The sequence below is a fragment of the Oryctolagus cuniculus genome, chromosome 17 (genome assembly GCF_964237555.1).
Source record: "Oryctolagus cuniculus chromosome 17, mOryCun1.1, whole genome shotgun sequence".
Taxonomy (NCBI): Eukaryota; Metazoa; Chordata; class Mammalia; order Lagomorpha; family Leporidae; genus Oryctolagus; species Oryctolagus cuniculus.
In genome coordinates this window covers 62,670,742-62,698,644 of record NC_091448.1, presented here as the reverse complement: position 1 = coordinate 62,698,644, position 27,903 = coordinate 62,670,742, and the positions used below count along the sequence as shown (strand labels likewise).

Here is a 27,903-nt window from a genome sequence, read left to right as displayed (position 1 = left end):
ATGTCATACCTTGGCAAAGCAGAGCCAAGGCAGGCTGCGGGGCGGGGGGGCTGGCAGTGCAAGATGTGCCTGATCAAAGGGACTGTCACACACCCGCTGGGCCACTTTCACGAGAGCACCTGCCGGACAGCGGCTCCACCAGCCCCACCCCCACACAACAGGCTGCGAAGGCCTCGAGGTGTCAAGTCTCGCCCAGTGACTGCTGGTACCCATGAACCTTCTGCTGTAACAACTTAACATGGGGCCGGTGCCGTGGTGCAGAGGGCAAAGCCTCTGCCTGCAGTGCTGTTATCCCATATGGGCGCCGGTTCTAGTCCCGGCTGCTCCACTTCCGATCCAGCTCTCTGCTGTGACCTGGGAAAGCAGAAAATGACCCAAGTCCTTGGGTGCCTGCACCTGTGTGGGAGACCCTGAAGAAGCTCCTGGCTTCAGATCAGCCCAACTCCGGCTGTTGCAGCCATTTGGGGAGTGAACCAATGGATGCGAAACCTCTCTCTGTCTCTGCCTCTGCATCTCTGTAACTCTGCCTTTCTAATAAATAAATAAATTTGGAAAAAGAAGATAGCCCTCCTCCGCCTAGCGGCGCCAGCACACTGGGTTCTAGTCCCGGTTGGGGCACCGGATTCTGTCCCGGTTGCCCCTCTTCCAGGCCAGCTCTCTGCTGTGGCCAGGGAGTGCAGTGGAGGATGGCCCAGGTGCTTGGGCCCTGCACCCCATGGGAGACCAGGAGAAGCACCTGGCTCCTGGCTCCTGCCATCGGATCAGCGCGGTGCACCCGCCGCAGCGCGCTGGCAGCGGCGGCCATTGGAGGGTGAACCAACGGCAAAGGAAGACCTTTCTCTCTGTCTCTCTCTCTCACTGTCCACTCTGCCTGTCAAAAAAAAAAAAAAAAAGAAGATAGCCCAAGTGCTTGGGCCTCTGCCACTGACATGGAAAACCCAGATGGAGGTCCAGGCGTCTGACTTCAGCCTGGCCCAGGATGGGGAAACAGTCCCAGCAGGGGCTGGGGGCTCCGTGAGCAGGCTCTGCCAGACAAGAGGCGGCGAGAGCCGGGGCGGATATGTCTCCAGCAGCTCCCCGACGCCGGGCAGGTAGGACAGCTTGTTGCCTTCCACATCTTCAGCGTACATGCTGTCAAACAGGAAGGAGTCGTTCAGGCGGTCCACGAAGGCAGCCTGCGGGCAGAAACAGGGCCCCGCGGTGACCCAGGCGGGCTCCAGGGAGGACGCGCTGGGCACGGGCCCCCCGGCTGGGCACTAACACAGACATTACCCCTTGGGCTTCAACCCTCTCCGATGTAGAGGGGCGGCGGGAGGAGGTGGTGGAGGGGTGCCTCCCAGGCAGAAGGAACAGCAGGTGCGAGGCTGCTTCGGTCTGGCTGCACGGAGGGGTGGGGCTCATGGCGGGAGGCCATGTTCAGCCTGTTTCTGGCATGCCATGCCGTGGTGGAGGGTGTGTGGGGAGGGGACGTCTGCCCGAGGGTCTTAAGGCGCAAGACTGTAGCACCCTCTCGCGGCCCAGAGTGTTGGACGCAGGGGTACGCCAGCAAGCGCGGGACAGGACCGATCGGGAGTCTGCGCTGTGGTTGGAGCCAGCCCCAGGGAGGTGGGCGAGGCGGGGAGGGCTTCGTAGCCTGTGCGTGAGGCATGATTTCTCCCAGGGCGCCCAGGGATCCCGGCGGGCCTGCGTTGAACGTGTCCGTCCGCGAGAGACCTTGTGCGCCTCCAGCTCCGCGCGCTGGGCCTGCTCGGCCTCCAGCCGGGCCTGCGCCAGGTGCTCCCGGTGTTTCAGCTCGTCCGTGCTGTACTGGTGCTTTGCCTCTGCGAGCTCTTTCTGGTCGGAGAACAGCAGGTGGCACCGTTAGCCGTTAGCGGAGCTCGCCTGGATGTCCCCACCACCACCACTTCCCTCCCTGCCGTGGGCTGGGGGAGGGGCCCGGGCCGGACAGACCCCTTCACAAGGCAAGGTTGGCTGAGGGGTCCCAGGGAAATTAGGGAGCTGAGAAGGCCCCTTCAAGAGCCTGGGTTTCGTTTCCGATTTGTCCGGATGATTCTAGGCGAGGGTCTGAGTCTGGAGGGGGCCTTGGTTTGCTTCTGGGACTCTGAGCGCCCTCCCCTGCCCCTCATCCCCCAACCCCCGACCCCTGCTGTGCTGGGGGGGGGGGCTGGGGCACTGCTCAGTGAGAGCCTTTCTTTTCTAAATTCTTTTATTGTTAGATTTTAAAATAAAAAACATTGAAAGGCAGTGAGAGAGCGAGAGAGACATCTTCCATCTGCTGGTTCACTCCCCATATGCCTGTTAACAGCCAGCGCTGGGCCAGACTGAAACCAGGAGCCCAGAACTCCATCCGGGTCTCCCACGTGGGTGGCAGGGACCCAAGTATTTGGGCCGTCTTCCGCTGCTTTCGGGAGTAGCCGGGGCTCCCGATATGGGATGCGGGCGTCCCAAACAACTTATAGCTAACACCTTCCTCTGTCCTATTTTTATGATGTCTTTATTACTATAAAGAGAGCAGATTTTATGCTCTCTATAGGTGCAGGTCCAAGGTGCCCCATGGTTTCATAACAAGAAGAGCACACTCAAACAGGTATGTGGCCAACCCAGGCATCCTAGAGCACTGTTGCCTTTAAAACTGGCTCCGGGGCCCGTGCTGTGGCTCAGCGGGCACAGCGGGTCAAGCACTGGCCTGCGATGCCAGCATCCCGCGTGAGCCCCAGCTGCTCCACTCCCTACTGATGCACCTGGGGAACCGGAACATGACCCAAGTGCTTGGGCCCCTGCCACCCACGTGGGAGACCCGGATGGAGTTTCCGGCTCCTGGCTTTGGCCTGTTTGCAAGCCATTTAGGGAGTGAACCAGCAGATGAGAAATCTCTTCTGTCTTTCTGTAACTCTGCCTTCCAAAGAAACAAATCAACCAATAAATCTTTAAAATAAAAAAAAAAGGGGTGAGGCACTGCTGTGGCATCACAGATAAAGCTGCCGCCTGCAGTGTCCGCATCCCATATGGGCGCCAGTTCGAGACCCGGCTGCTCCACTTCTGATCCAGCTCTCTGCTGTGGCCTGGGAAAGCAGTGGAAGATGGCCCAAGTGCTTGGGCCCCTGCACCCACGTGGGAGACCTGGCAGAAGCTCTGGCTCCTGGCTTCGGATCAGGCCAATTGGGGAGTGAACCAGCGGATGGAAGGCCTCTCTCTCTCTGGCTCTCCTCTCTCTGTGTAGCTCTGACTTTCAAATAAACACATAAATCTTTTTAATAAAATAAATAAAATAGATACAGCTGTAGTCTCAGCTTCCGGTCCCATGCAGGGACAAGAGAGAGCCTGTGGCGGGAGGAGGGGACTCCCCCTGAGGTCACCTCCTCTCTAAGCCTCCACAGCGGTGCTTGGACGGCACCTTGGCCCACCCAGGAGAGAGGGGGCTCCGCTCACTGTAGGTTCTAGGGGCTCAGAGTTGAGGCTGGGGGCCCACTCTCCTGCCTGCCTCTCCAGGTGTCCCCCCCCCAGGGGGGGTCATTTTAGTGCTCCTCAACACAGCTCCTGTCTGCAGGACAGGTACCAGCAGGCAGGTCAGCTGGCCCAACTCAAGGTGTCACCCCAGTCCCAATGGGTCAGTACCCCCCACCCCCTGCCACCCCTTCCCACAATAGATGGCATGGCCCAGAGTGAGAAGCAAGGGCTTCACAGCAGGGGATGGGGGGCGGGGAGGGAGGCAGGCAGGGGGCAGCAGGAAGACCCTCCCACAGGCAGGCGTGAGCTTTGCAGGTCACTCACAGGGACTGACTCCCAGCTCCAGCCCCGCCCACTGGAGTCCCCGCCCTTGAGCGCCAGTTGGCCACTGGGACGACAGCAGGGTCCCGGCTGGCTGGTGGTGAGACTGCGCCATGGGCTTGATTGATGAACGCCCAACAACAGCTAGCTCTTAATATTGCTCCCGGGGTCACAGAGACCAGGGTGCAGGGGGTAGGGGGGAGCCCTCTCCACTGTTTCCTTTAGGAAACCACACAGTGGCTGCGAGGTGGCCTTGGGACAATGCGCAGAGATGGGGGAGCCCTGGTTGCTGGGAGCCTGGGCGAGAGGGCACCCACGCAGGTGCTGCGGGACCCCACGGGGGTGGGGGAGGGGGAAGACACGTGCCATGTGGTCACCGATGCGCCGGAAGTCCAGGTACACGAGGTCGGGCAGGTAGGCATAGATGAACATCTTGTAGTCCTCTGCTTGGGCGATGGGGTTCCCGGCGAGGCTGAGCGTGCGCAGGCACTTGAACCGCCGCAGGTAGACGAGCTGGGGAGGAGAGGACGCTCCGTCCTGGCTGCCTGGAAACACACCCCCGCCTTCTCCCTGCACCCGGGAGGGCCCTGGCACCTTCAGGCCTCAGGCAGGGCAGGGGGCGGGGCACAGGTGCAGAGTGGGTGTGGGGGGGGGGGTCCAGGCCTGCAGGTAGGGGTCTAGGTAGTGCCCTGAGATATTGGATCAGGCACGGACAGACGGGAGCTCCAATCCCAGCTATGGGGCCTTGGGCAAGTTTCCCTAAGCCTCAGTGCGTGTAGAATGAAGAATGAGCGGAGGGATGTTACATGTGTTACAGCCGTTGTAAAGCAAGGCCCAGGTCAAAGGAGCCTAACATCCAGACACAGAGGCCAAGTTAGGGCTGGTCGTCTGTGGGCCCTCGGGGCAGGGCTTCGTGGATGCCCCACCCCCACCCCATCTCATCCATCGAATGGATCAAGAACTGCGGCCAGCCAGCGGGAGACAGCCATGCGCAGCTGCGCTAGAACCGCAGCGCACAGCGCCTCCCAGCGCCCAGTGTCGGAACTGCGCCCAAGGCCGTCAGTCATAATTAATAGCAGACAACCAAGCAGGCAGCAAGCCTCAGGTGTGTGCCCAGGGAGACCAAAGCCCACGTGGACCCCAGAGCTTACACGGTGGGTGGTGCTGGGAGTGTTTTAAAATTTAAGTAGCATAATCACAGACTAGGCAAAGTGCTACAAGGAACATAAAGACAGCACCGACCGTGAGAGGTGGCATTTATGGGAGACGGGAGGGAGCCAGTGGTGGTAGTGCAAGGAGAGCACTTTCTCAGGAGCCAAAACAGCACGGGCAAAGGCCCTGGGGCAGCGACAAGTTCAGGGTACACCAGGAACGGAGAAAGGCTGGGGCAGTTGCAGTATGATGGAGGAAAGACTTGATACAAGTGTGGAGACAAGGTCAGGGGCTGGTTCATGTAAGACCAGGCTGGCTAGGGCCAGTGCTGTGGTACAGTAGGCTAAGACTCCACCTGTGGCGCTAGCATCCCATATGGGCACCGATTCAAGTCCCAGCTGTTCCACTTCTGATCCAGCTCCCTCTGTGGCCTGGGAAAGCAGTAGAAGATGGCTCAAGTGCTTGGGCCCCTGCTACCCACGTGGGAGACCTGGAAGAAGCTCCTGGCTCCTGGCTTCAGATCGACCCAGCTCTGGCCATTGCAGCCATTTGGGGAGTGAACCAGCGGATGGAAGACCTTTCTCTCTGTCTCTCCCTCTGTCTGTCTGAAACTCTGCCTCTCAAATAAATAAATAAATCTTAAAAAAAAAAAAAAACCACGCAGGCTGTGGTCGAGGGTTTGGATTTTGCTCTAAGGATGATGGAAGCCAGTGGAGTTCGAAGCGTGTATGAGAAAAGACGGGGCCTGATTTCATTTTCTAGAGATCTCCCGGTGAGATTCCATTTCTCAGCTTGTTGGCAGGCAAAGAGAAAAGCCTCAGAAGCAAGCGTGCTACAGAAAGTTGACAGGCAGCAGGCCCACCGGGGGGTTTGTAAATGGTTCCACTTCCCCGGAGGCCGAGCTGGCAGAGAGCCGTCCAAATTGAAGATGCACCTGCCTTCTGGTCCAGCAACCCTCGCCGGGAGTGTATCTTACATGTGGGCTGACCCAGGCGCACGTGACCCCTGCTCGAGGTCATCCTGGGGTTCAAGGACATCTGAGGTGGTCTGTGTGATGCCACCAGCTTGGAGCAACTTCAGCGTCCACCTCCGAGGGACGGGGGAAGTACATCGCGTGGCATCGGAATATGGCGCAGGCAGTGGAGTGGGCTGCTAACGGGGGTGGAGACAGGACATGAGGGCGGGGCTTGGAGGGCAGCTGGACAGAGCCAGGATGCCTGGGCAGGCACACGTGCTTGGCCGCAGCTGTGGTCTCGGCCAGGGACGCAGGTACAGAGGGTGAGGGGGTAACAGAGACTCTTTCCCGGGGGCCTTGAATTTTGCTTCAAAGTCCGCGTGTTTTGAAATGGGCGCTGTGGCTCATGGGTTGAGATGCTGTCTGGGGACCCCACACTGGAGTACTGTCTGAGTCCCGGCTGCTTTGCTTCTGATCCGGTTCCATGCCCCTGCGCCTGGGAAGCACCCGCTTGGATCCCTGTCACTCAAGTGGGGGATCTGAGTGGAGCTCCCGGCTCCTGGCTTCGATGTGGCCCTCCCCTCGGCTGTTGTGGCCATTTGGGGAGTGAACTGGCAGAGGAGAGCTCGCTCTCTCTCCCCTCCCCTCTCTTTCTCTGCCTTTCAAAGGCGCACGCACACACGTGCACACACACACAGATCTTGCATTCACTGTTTTCACTCCCCACATGGCAGCAACAGCCAGGGGCTGGGCCAGGCCGAAGCCGGGAACCAGGAGCTCCATCTGGGTCTCCCACATACGCGGCACGGAAGCCGTCACCTGCCCACCCTCCCAGGCTGCACAGCATAAGACGCTGGAACTGACAGCAGAGCCAGGACCCAAAGCCAGGCACTCGGATACAGCTAGGTGGAGACAACCGGGGGTCTCCAGGACCCCGGGTGCAGCCTGGCCACAGGAACTTCTGGCCTCGGCCGCTTCTCCCTAGGGGCCTTCTCTCTCCCCGACTCTGGGAACCAGCAACCCTGCCTCTCACACATGTCAGGTACTGAACACTCTGGGGTCCACTCGGTCCTCGCTACAGCTCTACGGTCTGAGCCCATTTCACAGATGGGCAAGTGGACGCTGGCCCCAGCTCAGACAGCTGGGAGGTGGCTAAAATCTCAGCCCTTGATCCAAGGCCATGTCCTTGGTCCACGGTGGATCTCCCCCACCCCCACCCCCACCCCAGCAGAGCAGGGAGGGGGCAGGCTGTACAGCCAGTTCTGGACCCCCGAGAAGCACGCTGGCTTCCATGGGGCATACAGGGCAGACTACTGAGACTACACTGCCTCCAGGATTTGCCCCGTCGGATGGATGGATTTACGTATAGGGACCATCTGGGTGACTGACCTCCTCCCCCGCCGCCCCGGGCCATCCATCTCAGTCAGCCTCACGTAGAGCTGGGATTCCAGCCCAGGCCATCCATCTGACCCAAGCAGTAATGGAATTCGGGGCAGCTCCCAGAGGCCCTGGCCAGGAACCACAGGGGAAGGTCTCTGTTGGGTCACCTCTGATGTGGGCCCCTTCCCGAGGCTGCCAGACCCCCAGCTATTGGGGGGGGGGCGGTCTCAGCCCCAGCCTGCTGAGCTGGGAGCCCCCTGTGGGGAGTGCAGGGGCAGCCAACCAGCCTTCCCTGGAGATGACCACTGTCAGTGTCGCACAGATGCCCCCGGCGTCCGCGGACACGGGACACCAGGGGTTCTTTTAACCTGTGGGCTGGTCAGCCCCGAGGGGAACCCGCCTTGTCCGGCTCTGTCCCCACTGAGAACAGAGCAAGTGCACCCAGCAGGCAAACGTTGGCTAAATGAGCCAGAGACCGAGGGGGCAGAACGAGACGTTGCCGTGGCAAAGGCTGTGAACGGGCAGCCACAGACAGATTTTGTGAAGCGTGCTGTCCCAACACGATCGGGTCCCTGGTGGACTAAGCCGGCTTGTCAAGCGACACGGAGGTGGGTTAGGGGTAGGGGGGAGAAGACTTGCGATGCTCCAGGCGCACCTGCCCACGCGGCAGACCCCGCCCTGTCCGAGCCCCGCGCATGCGCACGGGTGTGTGCGTGTCGGCCACTCACATTCATTATGTTGTCGATCTGGTTGTTGCCCAGCGACAGCACCTGCAGCTTGCCCAGCGCGTCCAGGGAGTCGATCCTGGAGATCCGGTTGTTGAACAAGCTCAGGTCCTCCAGGTTCACCAGGCTGTCCAGGCCCTCGATGACCTCGATGTTGTTGAAGGACAGATCTGGGGGAAGGGAAGGGGCGGATCTGTGAAGAGGCTTTGCTGTCCGGTGCCTGGGCTGGGCGGTGGGCGCTCCGCGAGCGAGGCCATCAAGGGGACTTGGTGCTCCGCGGGCCGGCAGCTAGCGGCACGCCCTCCACACCCCCGGGGCAAAGCCTGCGATTATTTCTGGAAGCCTCACACGCTCACCACATCACCCCCGTGGGCGGCGCTCGCTGCGTCGGAGCTCGGAGGAGACCGGCAGCTCTGAGGCAGCAGACCATGGGCTCAGGGACGCTCCCCTAGCCTCAGGCCTCCCACCCGCGTAGCAATTCCGGGTTTATCCAGTGCTCTGTGTGTGTGCATCTCATCTACCCCGCTTAGGTATTGTGAAGTAATCCAGAGATACTTTAAAGTACTCGGAAGGATGGGTGTAAGTTACACACAAATATAAGGGTACTTTAAGAAGTTCACGGATGGGGCCGGCGCTGTGGTGTAGTGGGTAAAGCTGCCGCCTGCAGTGCCGGCATCCCATAGGGGCGCTGGTTTGAGTCCCGGCTGCTCCACTTCCGATCCAGCCCTCTGCTGTGGTTTGGAGAAGCAGTGGAAGATGGCGCAAGTCCTTAGACCCCTGCACCCGTGTGGGAGACCCGGAGGAAGCTCCTGGCTCCTGACTATGGATTGTGCAGCTCCAGCTGATGTGGCCATCTGGGGAGTGAACCAGGGGATGGAAGACGTGTGTGTGTGTGTGTGTGTGTGTAACTCTTTTGTATAAAATAAATAAATCTTTAAAAAATTATTTACACCAAATAAAGTTGTTTTTTTTTTAAAAAAAAAAAAACACCCCAGATTTATCTTATTTGTTTGAAAGGCACAATGATGGTGGGAGGAGGGTGAGAGAGACAAAGAGAGGTCTTCCATCTGCTGGTTCACTCCCCAAATGGCTGCAACAGCTGTGGCTGGACCAGGCCGAAACCAGAAGCCTGGAACTCCATCTGGGTCTCCTACACGGGTGGCAGGGGCCCAAGCACTTGGGCCTCTTCTGCTGCTTTCCCAGGTGCATTTGCAGCAGCTGGATCAGAGCAGCCAGGACTGGAACCAGCACTCCAATACGGGATGCTGGTGACAAAGGCCGCAGCTTAACCCACTGTGCCAGGACACCAGCCCCAAAATAAAGGTATCTTTTTAAACACCAATTTATTTATCTGAGAGGCAAAAGAGAGACTACCATTTGCTGTCTCCTCCCTAAATGCCCACAATGATCAGGACTGGGATGGGCCAAAGCTGGGCCAGGCTGAAGCCTGGAGTCGGCAACTTAGTCCAGGTCTTCTAGGTGGCTGGCAGAGGTCCAACTACCTGAGCCGTCACCACTGCCCCCAGAGGCCGCAGTGGGAGGGCACTGGGGTGGGGGGTGGAGCCTGGCAACAATGCAGGTGTCTCACTGCTAGGCTACATCCTGACTCCGAAACTTTTAATTTCACTTTTCCACTAACTTTTTGAAGTGTCCTCCTGTTATGCCATTCCCCCCCTCAGATTTATTTATTCTTATTTATTTACTTGAGAGGCAGAATTACAGAGAGAGGGAGAGACAGAGAGAGAGAGGTCTTCCATCTGCTGGCTCACTCTCCAAATGGCCGCAATGGCCAGAGCTGTGCCAATCCGAAGCCAGGAGCCAGGAGCTTCCTCCAGGTCTCCCACATGGGTGCAGGGGCCCAAGCACCTGGGCCATCTTCTACTGTTCTCCCAGGCCATTAGCAGGGAGCAGGATCAGAAGTGGAGCAGCCAGGACTTGAACTGGCGAACCTATAGGATGCTGGCACTGCAGATGGTGGCTTAACCTGCTGCCCCACAGCGCTGGCCCTGTGTTATGCCACTCTACACAGGGGACTTGAGCATCCAGGGATGTGACCTCAGGGGGTCCTGGAACCCATCTGGCACGAGCTTTCGGGCTTGGCTGGTGGCTGGGGTTGTCACCCTGTGCAGGAGGCCAGTGGGCCAGCGGCCGGCACTGGGGATTTGTCCTGAGCTTGGCAGTACAGACAATCCTGGCAGACAAGCGGTCACTTTGCAAGGGTGAGTTGGGAGTCAGCTTAACCCCGGCGTCATTGGTCTCGTCTGCATGTCCGCGACGCCCATCTGTGCACGGGTGACACTGCCAACATCTCCTTGTCCCCTGCTCTGTGCCAGGCCCTGGACTGGCACCGCCTTATTTAATCCTCATAGCACAGGTGTCGTCATCCCACCGCAAATGAGGGAACTGGGACTCAACGGCGCCCCCTGGCGACCTGCTGCAGATAGCACAGCACAGAAACTGAGGCGATGTCTGCAGTCAGTTCCGAGTCGGCAGTGGCAGGCAGCTGGCCCGATGGTTAAGAGGCAGGTTCGGGGCCAGCGCTGTGGAGCAGCGGGTAAAGCCACCGCCTGCAGCGCCGGCATCCCATAGGGCGCCGGTTCGAGTCCTGGCTGCTCCACTTCCAATAGAGCTCTCTGCTACAGTAGATGTTCCAAGACCTTGTTGGGGAACCCAGAAGAAGCTCCTGGCTTTGGATTGGTTTGGGGAATGAATCAATGCATGGAAGATTCTCTCTGCCTAAATAAATCTAAGAGAGAGAGAGAGAGAGAGAGAGAGAGAGAGAGATGCAGGTTAAGATGTCCACATCACGTGTTTGATGCCTGCCTCTGGCTGCATCCACTGGTTCACTCCCCAAATGGCTGCAACAGCTCGGGCTGCATGGTAGAGGCCCAAGCACTTGGGCCATCTTCTGCTGCCTTTCCAAGGCACATTAGCAGGGAGCTGGATGGGAAGTGGAGCAGAACTGGTTCTCACGTGGGATGCCGGTGTCCCAGGCAGCGGCTTCACTACACTCTTGAGGGGCCTGGCCCAGCCCCTAAGAACGCGTGGTGAGTGTTTAACAGCAGCGGGTGGGGGAAGGCCTGCTTTGTGGTTCTTTCTCAGTTCCGGAGGATGGGTGGGTGTCCATACTCCCACTGTGGCCAATTCCAAGCTACCCACAGAGCATCCCAGGACGCAGGACACTAGGCACACCTGGCACCCTTGGCCCTGTGTCCCGTGTGGGTGTGGGGGCTGGGCTGCTGGCTAATGTGCCAATTAAGATGCCCGCGTCCCACAGTGGAGATCCTGGGTTTCACACCCAGCTCTGGTCCTGACTCAGCTTCCTGCTAAATGCAGACCTGGGAGGTCCCTGCCGTGGGTTCCTGCCACCCACGTGCCTCCTGGCTTTGGCCCAGCCCGGCCCCTGACGCTGTGCTGGGGGGTTTAGAACTAGTAGATGGAAGCTCTCAATAAAACTTTAAAAGGAAAAAAAAAAAAAAAAAAAAAAACAACAACCCGTGGCATTCAGATGGCCCGTGCAGGGTGGCCTTGGGTGGGGGCGGTGGCTCAGGGCTGGCTAGAGAGAGAGAGGCCTCCTGATGGTGTGGACAGGTCACCGTGCCCAGGAATCAACAGTAAGGAATGCTGGGTAAGGTGTGTGTGTGTGTGTGTGTGCTGGGGGCGGGAAGAACACGGGCTTTGGGGTCAGACTGGTGTGGGTCCAAGTCCCAGCACTGCTACTGCTTGGTCCTTGGCTCTGGGCACGCGCCTTGGCCTCTCTGAGCCTTGGCTCCTCTTGCGTAGACTGTACCAGGCACCTGTATCCTAGGGTTGCTGTGGGAACGCAGCAGGCCCATCCTTTTCTCCCTGCTGGGTGCCTACCTGCCCCTCACCAGATGCCCCTGGGAGGCCAGTGCATGGCCCCTGTTCATCCAAACGGCCTCATCCTCCCCACCCCGGCCTGGGCAGGGAGGGCCAGAGCCCATGTCGCTCTTAGGCACTGTGACCTCTGTTTGCTTATCTGCACAGTGGGGGTGCTGGGTGCTTGTGTGGGGTCACGGAGCTCACGGAGCCCACGCACAGGCCCACCGGCTTCCGCGATGACTATTGCTGCTTTGCTCCCGGGGCCCTGCCATTCAGTGGCTACCTGTCAATCCGAGTGGAAATTGAAGGGGAGGAGTCTGTAGCAGCCCCCTGAGCGCCCCGCCCAGCCTGGGAGGCCGGCGGGCGGGAGCAGAATGGCCCGTCTGTGCTGTGCTCTGTCCAGTGTGGATCCCGGGTCTTTTGAAAGACAGCAGCTGTGCCCAGGCTAAGGACCGTGCCCAGGTAGCTGAGGGTCAAGCGTGAGAGTGCCGTCTCCCTGGGTGGGGGGCAGAGGCGGGGAGGAGGGGCGGGGCGCGGCGCAACCTTGGCAGGTGGGCGGGAGCAGACGCATGCGCAGAAGGGGCCTCACCCAGCCAGACCAGGTGGACGAGGTTTTCCAGGCCCTCGATCCTCTCGATGATGTTGTTGTCCAGCTGCAGCTTGCGCAGGTTCTCGAACTGCCAGAGGTTGTCAATGTGCAGGATGTCTGCAAAGACCAGAGGAGAGAGGCGCGTGGGCTTCTGGGCAGGCGCACGGCGGCACCGAGACGCCTCACCTTCTCTCGCCCTGCCCTGGAGGAAGAAGCTAGGTGCCCTGGAGGCGAAGGCTGAGCACCCAGGACGGGGGAGGGGCGGTCAGCCACAGGCTCCTTAATTAAGGCCGGCCTGGACCACACCCCGTCTTGCCCACCAGGGAATCCCGCTCCCTCCTTGTTGCTGGCCGGGCGCCTGGGCAGCCTGGAGGGCTCAAGACGGAGCAGGGATGAGGATCAGAGCAGGTGCACAAAGCACGGGGGGTTCAGGATCCCCGCAAAGCTCTCCCCGCTTCCTCTCGAAATGCCCTCGCTCTGCCCGGCTGGGCTGTCTCCCATCGGGAGCTGCAGGCGCCCATTCCACCGCTGGGGACGCGAGGCGGGAGGGATCCACCTGGTCCCCAGCCCCATCGTCCACGGGCTGCCTCTCGGCCTCAGCCGCCCTGCGCCCTCCTGCTTCCCTGCCCTTTCTTCAGCCACCCTGCCCCCGCCCCCCACCAAGGCTACTGGGCCCCTGCTTCCTATCTCCAGCTGCCGGCTGCGTAGGACCCCAAGCTTCTACCTGCTGGGAGCTCCCTGCTGCAGACACCAGTGTGGGGTCCCCTCGGGGCTTAGACTGGCAGCAGGACGGGTTTCTAATCTGTTCTGTTCTCAATCAGGTCAGGGGTGCTGTGGACAGTCACACGACGACGGCACTAAGTATGGCGTCCTCAGCGCATCCGTGCCGGGACCCGCAGTGGGTTCCTGGAGGGGGGGAGGGGCGAGGGGGCTGCTCCCGTCCCCGGGGCGGGGGGACCAGGGGACATGGACACGCACTCTGGAAGTCCAGCCGCAGGGTCAGGACATCTTTGAAGAGGATGCCCTCCTGCTTGGCCAGCTGCCCGGCCTCCTCGCGAGGCCCCTGCTCGCTCACGGCCAGCTTCAGCATCTCGTCGTCCATCACGCGCGGCTCTATGGAGTTGTGCAGCCGGCTCATGTTCCCTGCAAGACAGCACCACGCCCTCCTGAGGCCCCGCCCTCCTGAGGCCCCGCACCCCTCCTCCGTCGGGGGACAGGCACTGCTGAGGTCTCCCTTGCTTTTATTTTTTTTTTATTTTTATTTTTTTTTTTTTATTTTTGACAGGCAGAGTGGACAGTGAGAGAGAGAGACAGAGAGAGAAAGGTCTTCCTTTGCCGTTGGTTCACCCTCCAATGGCCGCCGCTGCAGCCGGCGCACCGTGCTGATCCGATGGCAGGAGCCAGGATCCAGGTGCTTTTCCTGGTCTCCCATGGGGTGCAGGGCCCAAGCACCTGGGCCATCCTCCACTGCACTCCCTGGCCATAGCAGAGAGCTGGCCTGGAAGAGGGGCAACCGGGACAGAATCCGGCGCCCCAACCGGGACTAGAACCCGGTGTGCCGGCGCCGCAAGGTGGAGGATTAGCCTATTGAGCCACGGCGCCGGCCCTGCTTTTATTTTTTTAAATATTTATTTGAGAGGCACAATTAAAGACCGAGAGAGAGAGAGAGAGAGAGAGAGAGAGAGAGAGAGAGGTCTTCCATCCACTGGTTCAATCCCTACATGGCTGCAATGGTCAGACCTGGGCCAATCCAGAGCCAGGAGCTTCTTTCGGGTCTCCCATCGGCATGCAGGGATCCAAGCACTTGGGCCATCTTCTACTGCTTTCCCAGGCCACAGCAGAGAGCTGGATTGGAAGAGGAGCAGCCGGGTCTCGAACCAGCGCCCCTAAGGGATGCGGGCACTGCAGGCGGCCATGTTACCCGCTACACCACAGCGCCGGCCCTCCCTGAGGTCTTCTCTTAAGGTTTCTCTCTGTTTCCTGGTGTTTTTTTTTTTTTTTTTTTTTAACCCAAGATTTCTTTCTTTGAAAAGGACAGAGAGAGAAGGAGGGGAGGGGGGAGGAGAGAGGGAGGGAGAGAGAGATCCTCCATCTGCTAGTTCACTTCCCAAATGGCCACAACAGCCAGCGCTGGGCCAGGGCAAAGCCAGGAGTCTGGACTCCATCCAGGTCTCCCAAGCACTAGGGCCATCATCTGTTGTTTCTCAGGCGCATTAGCAGGGAGCTGGATGGGAAGTGGAGCAGCCAGGACTCGAACCAGCGCTCCAATGTGAGGTGTGGGCATTACAAGCGGCGGCTTAACCCACAACGCCAGGTCCTGTGACGGCGTCTTAACTCGGAGGGCTGCCCCTCAGGGTCCGTACATGTGTCCCCAGGGAGCTCTGGGTGCTCCTGGCAAGCACCCGGGCCACCTGCCGGGGTCCATCTCTCGGCCCCACAGCTACAGCTGGTCCCACTGGGCTGTGGCCTGGTGCCAGGCCTCCCCGTCCAGGTCTCTTGGTGCCAACCATTGGCAGCCCCGATCAAGTTGCCGGCTGGCAGTTGCCTTGTCCCCTGCAGGTCCAGTGCTCAGTGAGGCACTGACCCAAGCTGCCCACTCGTGTCCCTGCCTCCTGAGACTCGGGACCAGGGATGAGGGTGCTCAGCAGAGGTGGGGACCCCACAGCTGGCCTGGCCGGGCACAGGGCGAAGCCAAGAACAGGAGGAACAGACACAGAGGCAGAAAGAGGAAGATGGGGGCTGGGGGGTACACACAGGACAGACAGACTGACACAGACACTGTCTTCCTCCTGCTGGCTTTTCAGTCCTAATGCGCCCGAGTCCAGGCCTTGCGAGTTCTGTGTCTCCTTCTGTGGGCATTTCCCATCCCTTTCTCTTAAGGTCTCTGTGATCTTTTAAATTTCTTTTTGGGGGCCGGCGCTGTGGCATAGCGGGCAAAGCCGCCCCCTGCAGTGGCTGGCATCCTATATGGGCACTGGTTCGAGTCCCGGCTGCTCCACTTCCGATCCAGCTCTCTGCTATGACCTGGGAAAGCAGTGGAAGATGGCCCAAGTGCCTGGGCTCCTGCACCTGCGTGGGAGACCCGGAAGAAGCTCCTGGCTCCTGGCTTCGGATCAGCACAGCCCTGGCCATTGTGGCCATCTGGGGAGTGAGCCAGTGGATGGAAGACCTCTCTCTCTCTCTAACTCTGCCTTTCAAATAAATAAATAAATCTTAAAAAAAATTGTTTTCGACAAGCAGAAACAGAGACGGGGGGCAGGGCGGGGGGGGGGGGACGCGAGTGCAAGCAGGTGCTCCCAATGGAGGGGGTGGGCAGGGTGAGAGGGTGAAGCTAAGAGCCCTAAACTCCATCCAGGTCTCCCGCACCGGCAGCAGGGACTCAACCACTCGCGCCCTCACTCCTGCCTCTGGGGTGTGGGCCAGCAGGAAGCTGGAGTCGGGAAGCAGAGCTGGAAATCAAATACAGGCCCTGTGAGGTGGGACAGGGGGCGTCCTCACCGGTTCTTCCTCCTCGCCCCCCGCCTGGATGCACCTGACACAGGTATGCACCTTGCACTCCCAACCTGGCCCTGGCCACACGTGCCACTGCTATCCCACCTTCTGCCCACGGAAGCAGCACGGCCCCCCACCCCACCCCACCCCCGTGACGGTGAGGGCTGGGCTGAGCTGTGCTGAGGCCAAAGCCAGAAGAGCTAAAAACTCCATCTGGATCTCCCACGTGGGTGGCAGGAACCCAAGTGCTCGAGCCCTCCCCTGTTGCCTCCAGGGTCTGCATTGATGCGGGGCTGGAGTCAGGAGCCAGGGGTGGCTACTTACCCTAGGCCCTGGTTAAGCCACCCATGCCCAGACTTTAATAATTCTTTTTTTTTTTTTAAGATTTATTTATTTATTTCAGAGGCAGAGTTGCAGAGAGAGAGACAGAGAGAGAGAGAGAGAGGGAGGGAGGTGTCTTCCATCTGCTGGTTCATTCCCTAAATGGTTGCAATGGCTGGAGCTGCGCTGATCTGAAGCCAGGAGCCAGGAGCTTCTTACGGGTCTCCCATGTGGGTTCAGGGGCCCAAGCACTTGGCCCCTGCTTCCCCAGGCCATTAGCAGGGAGCTGGATCGGAAGTGGAGCAGCTGGGTCTCGAACCAGCACCCATGTGGGATGCCAGCACTGTAGGCCAGGGCGTTAACCTGCTGCACCACAGCGCCGGCCCCTGGACTTTAATAATTCTAAGAAGCACATTCCAGCTACAGTACTGAGAACCCCAAGAGGAGTGAGGTTGGTGACAACCGAGGTGGGGGTCACACTTGAGAGCTCCCTGGGGACTCGATTTACACATAGGACGAACCCCAGTTTCCAGGTAAGAAATGGACCCATCTTTCTAAGCATGGCTCAGCTGTACCCAGGGTTCCAGACACTCTCACTGCCACCGTGCACAAGGTTTCTCACAGCTGTCCCAGGTCAGGGATGAGGCCCGAACAGCCCTGTGCTGTGGGGATACAGTCAGTAATTCACCACCCAGGCCAGGTCCCTGCCGACTTGCCTGTCAGTGGCGTCAGTGAGCCCAGAGTTAGGCGGCAGAGACAGCAGCTTCAAGTCCGACGCCGCTGCGACCTGAAGAGCCTCTTCGCCGGGAAGCAGGTGCAGCAGTTTCCTGGGAAACAGGAACCGTGGGCCAATCGGCTCTGCGACGCACAGTTCCCAGTGCCCATGAATTACTAAGGAGGGGAGCAGCCACTAACAGGGTTTGCGTGGACTCTGCGCACACGCACTATTGAATTACACACCAGCTCTGCAGGCCGGGACATGGCACAGGGTTCAGATACGCGGTGGAGGGGAAGAAGATACTTGGCCAAGGTCACACAGCGGAGTTACTAACAGGGACGACCCTGCATTCCCAGCCAAAGCCAAGGGAGAATGATCACACAGACGTGCAGAGGTTGACGATGACAGCCGGAACCTGGAGGAATGATCAGCAGACAGGAGAGCAAGCACACTGTGTATGGAAAGGTTTAAGGGGCTGGCGCTGTGGCGCAGCGGGTTAATGCCCTGGCCTGATGTGCCAGCATTTCATATGGACGCCGGTTCTAGTCCCAGCTGCTCCTCTTCTAATCCAGCTCTCTGCTACGGCCTGGGACAGCAGTGGAAGCTGGCCCAAGTCCCTGCACCAGCGTGGGAGACCTGGAAGAAGCTCCTGGCTCCTGGCTTCAGATTGGTGCAGCTCTGGCTGTTGTGGTCATTTGGGGAGTGGGCCAGTGAAGGGGAGACCTCTCTCTGGCTCTACCTCTAACTCTTTCAAAGAAATAAAATAAATCTTAAAAAAAAAAATCTTTTCTGGCCCTGCGCCCTTACCCTCTCCTTCCTCACCCACAGAAAGCCCAAGACTAAGTGTTGTGGCTGGCTGAAGCCAGCGTCAGGTGGCTGTCCCAGGAGCCGTGAGCTCACTTCGCAGAGGTGGGCGTGGGATTCGGCAGCCCTTAGGACACCGCTGGGGCACCCACGTCTCGTGCTGGGGTGCCGGGGTTCGAGTCCCGGGAGCTCCTGGCTCCCGCTTCCTGCCAACAATGCACACCTGGGAAGGGGTGGGTGCCGGCTCAAGTGCTCACGGCCCCACCGCCCACGCGGGAGACCTGGGCTTTTGAGGTTATCTGGGGAGCACACTAGTGGACCGACCTCTCTCCCCGCTGTCCGCCCCGGGTCTCCTCTCCTCTCCTCTCCTCTCAGGCGCCGGCTTCCGGGCTGGGTCTGCGAAGCAACAGCGTCCCCCGGTTGCTAGGGAACCAAGCGCCGCCGCTCGGTCGCTAAGGGGAAGTTAAGAGGTAGACATCCTGGGTGAAAGTGGACGCATCACGTGATCAGTTCTCGGGGCGGGGAAATCCTACCACACCAACCAGGCTTAGAGAAAACAAACGTTTACCCAATCAGCACTTTCTGTGGGCGGGGATCTTCGTAGATCCACCTCCTCGCCTTGCCCCTATTTAAGTGATTGACTCGTCTTTATCCAATAATACTAAGGATTCTCTAGCTTGACCGATATATGGACGAATCAACACGCAAAGCCTCTCTTTAGGAGGCGGGCCAGGGGAGGTGCCGCTACGCCTGACGGGGACTCCAGCGACCTAGCTCGCTCTCCGGCCAATCGGACGCCGCGGGGTGGGTGGGAGCTTCACTGAGGTAGAGGCGAAGGCCAATCGGATGAGGGCTGTGTAGGCGTTGCCCAATAGAGACGCGACAAGGGGGCGTGGTCAAGGGCCCGGGGCTCGGCGTTCCTGAGGGTGGGGCGGGGGCAAGTGTCAGGTCGGGACCGCGGCTGGGGACGGCGGAGACCCGGGCGGGCAGACTGGACGCCCCGTCCGCCGCCGCGCTTTCCGTGCAAGATGGAGTTCCTCCTGGGGAATCCGTTCAGCACGCCGGTGGGGCAGTGCCTCGGTAAGGCCCCGCGAGCGGCGAGCGGCGAGCGGCGAGCGGCGAGCGCCGGGGTGGGTGACGGCGGCGGCTGTCGAGGCTGGTGCGGACCGCGCGGGCCGCTGCCGGCTGAGGGTCCCCCGCCTCCAGCCCCGCAGCATCTGTTGGCGTCGCGCCTGGGCCGGGCAGCGGGGCCAGCTCACGGGACGGGTCCGGCATCCTGGTCGCCAGGCCTCCGCTGGGCAGCGGGATGCCCTGCCAGGAGGCGCCCCTGGGGCCCAGCTCGTACTCTTGCGAGACTTCCAGCGGCCCTAGCCATCCGGGCCGGCCCTCCCTGTCCCCTCGAGGTGGTGCTACGCTGAGCACCCTCTTCCACCCTGCCGGCCTCGCGGCCCTGTTTCCCCCCACCCCGCCAGGACCCGCTCACCCGGCCGTCCCGGACGCCTGTCCCTCCCCGTCAGTACCAGCAGCCCTCAGACTGGGCGTCTCCCCAGAAAATGCCCCAGGTTGCAAGACTCGCTCGTTGGCGAGGCGACTCAGCCGAGCTGTCGAGGGGGTCGTGGTGGGGCGGGGTGTTGGAGGGTGGCGGGGCGCTGTGGGGGCGGGGTGCCATTCCGGACTGAGCGTCCCGGGAAAGATGGGAGACTGTGCAAGTGAGTGATAAGAGCCTGGAGCGGGCACAGTGGCCTTGTGCCCCCTCTGAGTTGAAGTTCCGCTGTGAGTGTTTGGAGGGAGAGAGCTGGTGAGGCGTTTGGGGCGGTCCCGTTGTGGAGTTGTGATCCTAATAGCAGCTGCATGGTGAACAGGTTGCTAATACCCCCACCCCACCCCCCCACCCCCCGCTCTGCTCCGTTTTATTTGCCAAAGCTGAGATCTGGTGGTGCCCGGCCCGGCATTGCCTGCTGGCGTTCTCAGGGTTGGGGGTGGGGCTCTGGCCACCTGGGAAATGGCCGCAGAGATGAGCAGCATCGTGGGTGTGGGAGGAAGCACTCCGGCGTGGCCACCGTGTGGGATTCCCTGAACTGGAAAAGCAGTTGCTTTCCCACCTGGGGCAGGTGCTAGCGACGGGCGTGACCCCTCAAGAATGCTGCCTCGCGCCTTTGACCATCTTAGTTGGAGGACTCGTAAGACATCTTTAGGAACGGGAGGAGCCTTTGCTGGCCCAGGGGCCCGACCGGTTTAGGCCGTGGCGATTTGTTCACTTCCTGCTTTGCGTACCGATTTCCCACCACTTTTCAGCCTTTCGTGGGCCCTGGCAAGTTCCGAGGCCTCTCCTGTTGGCTAACAGGCATTCAGGACGCCTTCCTGGTGTAGTAGCTTTTTATTTTTTTTTTTAATTAAAGATCGTGTTTATTTATTTGAGAGGTAGAGCTACAGACAGAGGGAGTTAGACACAGAGAGAGGTCTTCCGTCCACTGGTTCATTCCCCAAATTGTTGCAACGGCCGGAGCTGCGCCGATCCAGAGCCAGGAGCTTCTTCTGGGTCTCCTGCGCAGGTGCAGGGATGCAAGCACTTGGGCCGTCTTCTACTGCTTTCCCAGGCCACAGCAGAGAGCTGGATGGGAAGTGGAGCAGCCAGGACTTGAACTGGTGCCCATGTGGGATGCCTCTGCCTGTGGCGCCACAGCACCAGCCCCAGTGTAGTGGTTTTTATAAAGGGTCATGGACACTGGGCCCCGAAGTCTCTTTTGCCACCTTGATGGGGTTCTGCTGCCGGCTCAGGTGTCTCTCTGGGCCCGCCCCTTCCGTTCTTCCTCCCATCTTCCCTGCTTCCCGGTGGGGCCGTCCACTGCAGCCGCGTCCCATTTCTTACTGGTGCCGCCCTCCTGCTAGTTACAGAGGAGCCTGTAAGCTTGGGGTGGGTTTCTGCTTTTCCCTTCTTCTCCGCACCCTTTATTATAGAAAGTTCTACATCTTTAACATGTAGGGTAATCGGTGAGGCGGGGAAATCAAAGGGGATTTAAGAAATCACAAATAGGATGTTGGGATATGTGTCAAGTACAAGGAACGTCATACTTAGGTCAGGAAGGACCTGAGTTGAATGTTGGGTGGGCCCATTTCTCAGCTCTGGGACCCCAGGAAATGGTGTGAGCTTTTGACTGTGTATCTGCTAAGAAAGACAGAGAGAGAGAGAGAGCGAGCGAGCGAGCACGCGCCATCCGGAGTGGCACTGTTTCAATAGCATAATGTGTGTAATACATTGAGCATAGCGCCTACAACATAGCAGAGGTTCAGTAAATCTGACCGTCAGCGTGAGTAACAGAATCATTCAGTTAGGCTTGGATTGCTCTCCTGGAGAGGGTACGAGAGACCAGTGGCCCATCCGTGACCCGTGAAGGAAACTGGCCCTCCCAGCCAGCACCGTCCACCGTCGCTTGTCAGAGACACCTGACCGGAAAGATGATGGAGGCTCCCGTTGCCAGGCAACCAGTAGGCAGAGCTGTCATCATCATAGTTCAAGTTAGTTGATGCAGGGTGAGGGGACAGATAAGGTGCTAATACGTATGCTGCACTGTGGTGACCAAGCATAAAGGTGATCTTAAAAGTATGCTCCCTGAAGGGTCGGAGGCTGGGAGAGGGCGGCCCGCAGAAATAAACATAATGGCAACAAACTAATAACTGCAACAGTGGCTGTAGCTTCCACAGAGCAGTTCGAATAGCCATCTTTTTAAAGCATAACTTAGTAATCTGGTTGGTTTATTTTCAATTCTTTGTTTTGTTTTTTTTTTAAACTTTACTTACTTGAGTGACCGAGACCCAGTGAGACAGATTGAAAGATGGAGAGCCCCATGTCAGCTGTTCACGCCACAGATGCCCACAAGAGCCAGGCCTGGGCCAGGAACTCAATCCAGGTCTCCCTCATGGGTGGCAGAAGTTTAGTCATCTGAGCCATCGCCGCTGCCTCCCAAGGGCCGCCTTGGCAGGAGGTTGGAGCTGGCGCCAAACCCAGCCCCTCCCAGGTGGGACGCCGGTCTGTCTACCTCCAGGTTAAGCACCTGCTGTCGACACTGTGCCTTGACCTTAGAGCTGTTGTGAGATTAAGCTTCATCGTCCTTTCTGCTTTGGACTCGAGAACCCTAGGAACAGGGGGTGGAAACGACCGCTCAGCCCGTAAAAAGTGGACCAGGATCTCACACCCATCCCGTCCCCCAGGGCTGCAGGGTTTCAGGAGAGAAAACAGACATGCGTGGAGCAACCATGGCAATGCAGATCCTAAGGGCCACCGGCATTCAGGAGCTGCTGGGGACTGTCCACGAACTCTGCAGGCTAAGAGGAGATCCGGCGGGCCTGGGATGGCACCCGGGGGCAGGAGGGGCCCCCAGTCTGAGTGGAGCCGCAATGGCTGCAGGGCCTGGGTCGCATGGGGGAAGATCTGCTCTTGTGGGGGGCAGGAGGGGAGCAGGACAGTGAAGGGTTTAATTCTTTAACTGATTCTGCTTGTATTCCCTCTAGTCTTCATTAAAAAAAAAAAAAATACCTCCCAGGGGCTGGTGCTGTGGCGTAGCAGGTAAAGCTGCCGCCTGAGAAGCCGGCATCCTATCCTATATAGGCACCAGTTCGAGTCCCAGCTGCTCCACTTCCGATCCAGCTCTCTGCTATGGCCTGGGAAGGCAACAGAGGATGGCCCAAGTCCTTGGGCTCATGTCACTTATGTGAGAGACCTGGATGAAGCTCCTAGCTCCTGGCTTTGGCCTGATTGAGCCCTGGCCATTGGTGGCCACTTGGGGGAGTGAACCAGTGGATGGAAGATCTTTCTCTCTCTCTCTCTCTCTTTGTAACTCTGACTTTTAAATAAATAAATATATCTTGAAAACAAATACCTTCCCAACAGCCTAAATAATGCCATCCGTCCAACTGTGGGCATCTATGAGTGCCTGTTGGCTGGCGGACCTGAGTCGGGTGCTGGAGATCCAGTTGTCAAATGCTGCTCCTAGGGCATCCTTGGCGAAGGTGACACACTCAGAGACGATGTCCGGGGCTTGTGGCTGCAGGAGCAGGTCAGTCACTGTGCTGTCTCAAGCCTGGGCCTCCCTGACGCTGTGTCTAGTCTGGGCCTCCCTAACGCTGGGTCTAGCCTGACGCTGGGTCTAGCCTGACGCTGGGTCTAGCCTGACGCTGGGTCTAGCCTGGGCCTCTAACGCAGGGTCTAGTCTGGGCCTCCCTAACGCTGGGTCTAGCCTGATGCTGGGCCTAGCCTGGGCCTCTAACGCAGGGTCTAGCCTGACGCTGGGTCTAGCCTGGGCCTCTGACGCTGGGTCTAGCCTGACGCTGGGTCTAGCCTGGGCCTCTGACGCTGGGTCTAGCCTGACGCTGGGCCTAGCCTGGGTCTAGCCTGGGTCTAACCTGACGCTGTTTGGTCTCACGCCAGCTCCTGAGACCACAGGCAGACACACAGCTCTGAGCTTCTTCACATCCCTCCTGCCCTCCGTTCCAGAAGCTTCCTCAGTCGAATGGGGGGGGCCGAGAGAAGGTACGCAGGGACGTGAGAGGCTCAGAAATGTGCAGGAAGAGAAAGGACTTTAGTTCTTGATTTCCTCTTCTGAAACAAGTTTCAAAATGTTACTGCCTTAATCGCGCCCTTCCACAGCCATCTGGAGTTGAACTTGGAGTTGGATGTTGTGAACCATTGCTCCCCTCCCCGGGAGGTCCGTGGTGCCCTGCAAGGTATTTGCAGCTTTCCTTGTTGGCCAAGTTTTCAGACATTCCTTTTGTAAGATTTATGTTCAGATTAATTTACATTGAAAAGCCAGTGAGCAGTTCATTCTGGCCAGAATGTTGTTGTTGTTGGTGGTGGTGTGTGTGAGTGAATGTAGGAGGGGTATATGCATTTTCTTCCGTAATTCTGTTTTAATAAACAGGCAAATGTCAGATATTCTGTTGTAGAGTTTGTAGGTTGAGGGCTGCTGGACAATACCTGGTGCACGGTGTCTAGCTGTAGCCTGGGACGTTTATACCAAGATGAGCCAGCCGTCCTAGTCATTGTTAAGCGCCTACTGTATGGAAGCACCTGCTGTATACAAAGCTCACTTAATCTCCACAACATGTAGCTATCTGGGTGTTGATACCCTGGCTCCGAGAAGTTGAGAGACTTGTGCAAAGTCAGCGCCGGGAGGCAGCCCAGGATCCACTTCTGGTTCATTCTGGGCTGTCACATGAAGGACCTCAGGAAGCTTATGCCGGAGCAGGTGGCTGGTTTAGCATGTAAGTCGCCTGTGTCCCGTGTCATAGTGCCTGGGCTTAACATCCAGCCCCACTTCTGTTCCAGCTTCCCGCTAATGCAGACCCTAGGAAGCAGGAGTGATGGCTCAAGTAATTAGGTTTCTGCCACCCCCATGGGAAACCTGGGTTGAGTTCCCAGCTCCTGGCTCTGACCTCAGCCACTGGGGGCCATTGTGTGCATTTGGGAGGGAGCCAAATAAGTAAATATTTTAAAAGGTTCAGGCTTCTGGCACAGCGGTGAAAACACCACTGGGAACACTTGTGTCCCATTTCGGAGCGCCTAGGTTAGAGTCCGGCTCCATTTCCAGTGCCGGCTTTCTGCTAATGAAAAACCTTGGTGGGTCCCTGCCACCTGTGTGGGAGACCTGGATTGAGTTCCTGGCTGCTGGCTTTGGCCTGGGGCAGCCCTGGCTGTCGTGCTCTTTTAGGGAGTAAATCAGTGTCTCTTTGCCTTTCTTTTTTTTTTTTTTTTTTAAATATATATATATATATATTGACAGGCAGAGTGGACAGTGAGAGAGAGAGATAGAGAGAAAGGTCTTCCTTTTTGCTGTTGGTTCACCCTCCAATGGCCGTTGCGGCCTACCTCTTTTTTTTTTTTTTTTTTTTTTTTTGACAGGCAGAGTGGACAGTGAAAGAGAGAGAAAGGTCTTCCTTTTTGCCGTTGGTTCACCCTCCAATGGCTGCCGCGCTGCGGCCAGCACATTGCGCTGATCCAAAGCCAGGAGCCAGGTGCTTCTCCTGGTCTCCCATGGGGTGCAGGGCCCAAGCACTTGGGCCATCCTCCACTGCACTCCCGGGCCACAGCAGAGAGCTGGCCTGGAAGAGGGGCAACCGGGACAGAATCCGGCGCCCCAACCGGGACTAGAACCCGGTGTGCTGGTGCCGCAAGGCGGAGGATTAGCCTAGTGAGCCATGGCGCCGGCCCTTTGCCTTTCAAATCAATAAAAATTTAAACAAATTTTAAGCTGGTGAAAAATGCATATGATGCAAATCCTATGCATGGCTTTCAACATTTTTTTGCACCAAAATAAACTTATTTTTTAATTCCATCCCTCTACAAACTTTTTGAAGTCCCTGCGTGTGTTACTGGTCTTCAGAGCTCTGGATTCAGTGTCGCCAGAAACACCCGGAGGACTTGTTAACACAGGACAGGACGCTGGGTCCGCCTCGGGACCTCAGCCTGGGGGCTGGCATTCCTCCTCGCTCAGCTCCCTGGTGAGGCTGCTGCCGCTGGTGTACCGTGGGAACCGCTGCTCTCCATGAAAAGTCTGCTCCTTTACCTGTCTTCAAACATTGCACGCGGGTTTTCTTGTGGTCAGACCGTGAGTGTATTTATTTACTTACAATCAGGAGACAGGCTGGGCCAAGGCTGAAGCCATGAGCCAGGACCTCAACTTGGGTCTCCCAGGCAGGAACCTGATTACCTGAGCTGTCACTGCCACCTCCTACGATCCGTACCAGCAGGAAGCTGGAGTCAGGAGCCAGATGTGGGCGTCAAACCTAGGCCCCCGGATATGGGACGTGGGCATCTAAGTAGCGCCTTAACCGCCAGCCAAATGCCTCTTCCAGTTGTGATTAGGTAGAATTTGTTCTCCCATTTCATTCATTCATTCATTCATTCATGGTTCCTTTATGGGCTATCTGTGTATACCAAGTTAAGCATTTACCAGAATGCTCAGCCTGGTAGGGGACCTAAGACAGGAACTTAATTCAGATAACGAAACAAGTGGTCACCCAAGGTTATTTACTTACACTCAGGAGACAGACTGCCAGACAGAACACTGCAGTAAGGATGGGGGCCGGCGGGGGCACCTCTAGAAGTAATAATCACAGCTGAACTTTAAAAAAAATAAAAAGATTTAGGGGCCGGCGCCATGGCATAGCAGGTCAAGCCACCACAGTGCCAGTTCAAGTCCCGGCTGCTCCACTTCTGATCCACCTCTCTGCTAATGCACCTGTAAAGCAGAAGAAGATGGCCTAGGTACTTGGGCCCCTGCACCCACGTGGGAGACCTGGAGGCCCAGCTCTTGTCATTGTGACCGTTTGAGGAGTGTACTAGCAGATGGAAGATGTGTGTGTATGTGTGTGTGTGTGCGCCTTCCAAATAAACATAAATAAATCTTTTTATTTTTTAAATATTTATTTATGTTTATTTGAAAGGCAGAGTGACAGAGAGAGAGAGAGAGAGAATCTTCCTTCTACTGGTTCACTCCCTAAATGGTCACATGATTAGGAAATTGGGCCGGGCTAAAGCCGGGTGCCTGGACCTCCATCGGGGCTTTCCCAGGCACATTAGCAGGGAGCTGGATCGAGAGCAGAGGCGGGAGTCGCTGGGACTCCAAACCGGTGCTCCAACATGGGGTGCATCATAGGTGGCGGCTTAACCGGCTGCGCCAGAGCGCCGGCCCCTGCGCTTGCTTTTTGAGATCAGTGTTGCTGTAACCGTGTGCCCGAGATTGCAGCGGGCACTTTCTGTAGTAAGCGTGGCTGCCTCACCCTCACACAGTGTACTGTCATCGGCTCCATGCTGCAGATGAGGCCACTGAGGCCGTGGGAAGTTCTCTAACTCACCCAGGGTCACCAGCAGTAGGGGCCTGCTGCAGATCTGGGGGTGGTCCTGTATAGGGCACATGAGAGGTGAGGAGGAGCAGGGTGGGAAGGGAATGGGGCGCAGGAGACACCAGGGCTTTGATGAGCGGGCATGGTTTGGTCCCTGGGGAAACGTGAAGGGAGGGTTGGGGGGGGCTCTCAGCAGAGACACAACTCAGCGAATGCTGGCTGTCGGGGCAGGTGGGCGGGATGACACTGGTTCCGCTTGCCTGGTGATGGGAAGAGGTAGGAAAGGGAGGGTAAGGCTTGAGGGGGGAGGCTTTGCTCGTGGTGTTGGCCAGCTGGGGGCTGTGGGTGATGTCTAAGGAGGGTGGTGGTATGGGTTTCCCCTCAGCGGTCACTAAAAGATCCTTCTTCGCTCTTAGCATCAAAGCCCCCATCCGTGAGAGAGAGAGTGTGTCTGTGTTTGGTGGGGGTGGGAATGGGGCTTGTCTCTATGTGGGTGACCCAGATGGAGTTCGGGGCTCCTGGCTTCAACCTGGCCCAGAACTGGCTGTTGTGACCATTTAGGGTGTGGACCAGCAGATGAAAGATCTCTCTCTCTCTCTAACTGAGCCTTTCAAATAAATACATAAGTCTTTTTATTTATTTATTTGAAAGGCATGGTTATAGAGAAAGAGAGGCAAAGAGATCTTCCACCTGCTGGTTCCCTCTCCAAATGGCCTCACTGGCCAGAGGTGGGTCCATCCAAAGCCAGGAGCCAGGAACTTCATCCGGGTCCCCCACATGGGTGCAGGGGCCCAAGCATTTGGGCCAAGTTCCGCTGCTTTCCTAGGTGCATTAGCAGGGAGCTGAATTAGAAGTGGAGCAGCCAGGACTTGAACCGGTACCCATATGGGATGTCGGTGCTGTAGGCAGAGGCTTTACTCGCTATGCCACGGTGCCAGCCCCATAAGTAAGTCTTCAAAACAAAACAAAACAAATAGATACACTGCCTCGAGGTGGGCTGTTTGGGGTATTTAAAACTCCCATGTAATTGTGCTTTAAAAAAAAAACCAAACACATATAACCATGTGGAAAATACAAAAAATACAGAAAATGCAAAGGAAAAGAATCTCCAGTTTCCTTACAAATTCGCTGAGATTCTAATTGCTTCATATAGGGACTTCTTCTGTCCTTCACCCCCGTTTTCTCACGCCGTGGAGATGCGACAGTTGTGTGAGCACTTTTAGCGTATTTCTGTACAACCTTCCTGTATGGACTATCTATTTTTGACTTGAAATAGGAGTATGAATATAACGCCCAGAGGAGCTGCACTCAAGGGTCG

At 57.9% G+C, this 27,903-nt stretch overlaps 2 protein-coding genes across 11 annotated transcripts in view; one reads left to right on the top strand and one right to left on the bottom strand.

Moving 5' to 3' along the window:
- DRC3 (dynein regulatory complex subunit 3) overlaps window positions 1-18,480 on the bottom strand; it is a 33,726-nt gene extending 15,246 nt beyond the window's left edge. For 2 of the 7 annotated variants that reach the window (XR_011383715.1, XM_070061561.1), the window contains exons 1-7: window positions 14,153-14,257; window positions 13,391-13,555; window positions 12,413-12,529; window positions 7,984-8,150; window positions 4,131-4,281; window positions 1,714-1,829; window positions 1,065-1,175 (exon numbers count right to left, since the gene is read on the bottom strand). Coding sequence is in view for 6 of the 7 variants with exons in the window: in XM_070061561.1 (XP_069917662.1) it covers window positions 1,065-1,175; window positions 1,714-1,829; window positions 4,131-4,281; window positions 7,984-8,150; window positions 12,413-12,529; window positions 13,391-13,555; window positions 14,153-14,225 (900 nt within the window). In the remaining variant the exon portion in view is untranslated. Of the gene's footprint in view, window positions 1-1,064; window positions 1,176-1,713; window positions 1,830-4,130; window positions 4,282-7,983; window positions 8,151-12,366; window positions 12,530-13,136; window positions 13,280-13,390; window positions 13,556-14,152; window positions 14,258-16,941; window positions 17,053-17,185; window positions 17,359-18,071; window positions 18,211-18,315 lie in introns of those variants that run through there. The other 5 variants (XM_070061563.1, XM_070061562.1, XM_070061564.1 and 2 more) reach the window with 5 other exon arrangements.
- Window positions 18,481-18,686: 206 nt separating this feature from the next.
- Window positions 18,687-27,903, top strand: part of TOM1L2 (target of myb1 like 2 membrane trafficking protein) — a 122,316-nt gene continuing 113,099 nt past the window's right edge. For 3 of the 4 annotated variants that reach the window (XM_070061569.1, XM_051829030.2, XM_070061568.1), the window contains exon 1: window positions 18,696-18,827. In XM_070061569.1, the coding sequence (XP_069917670.1) occupies window positions 18,776-18,827 (52 nt within the window). In that variant the 5' untranslated portion in view covers window positions 18,696-18,775. Of the gene's footprint in view, window positions 18,828-27,903 lie in introns of all 4 variants that reach the window. The other variant, XM_070061570.1, reaches the window with a different exon arrangement.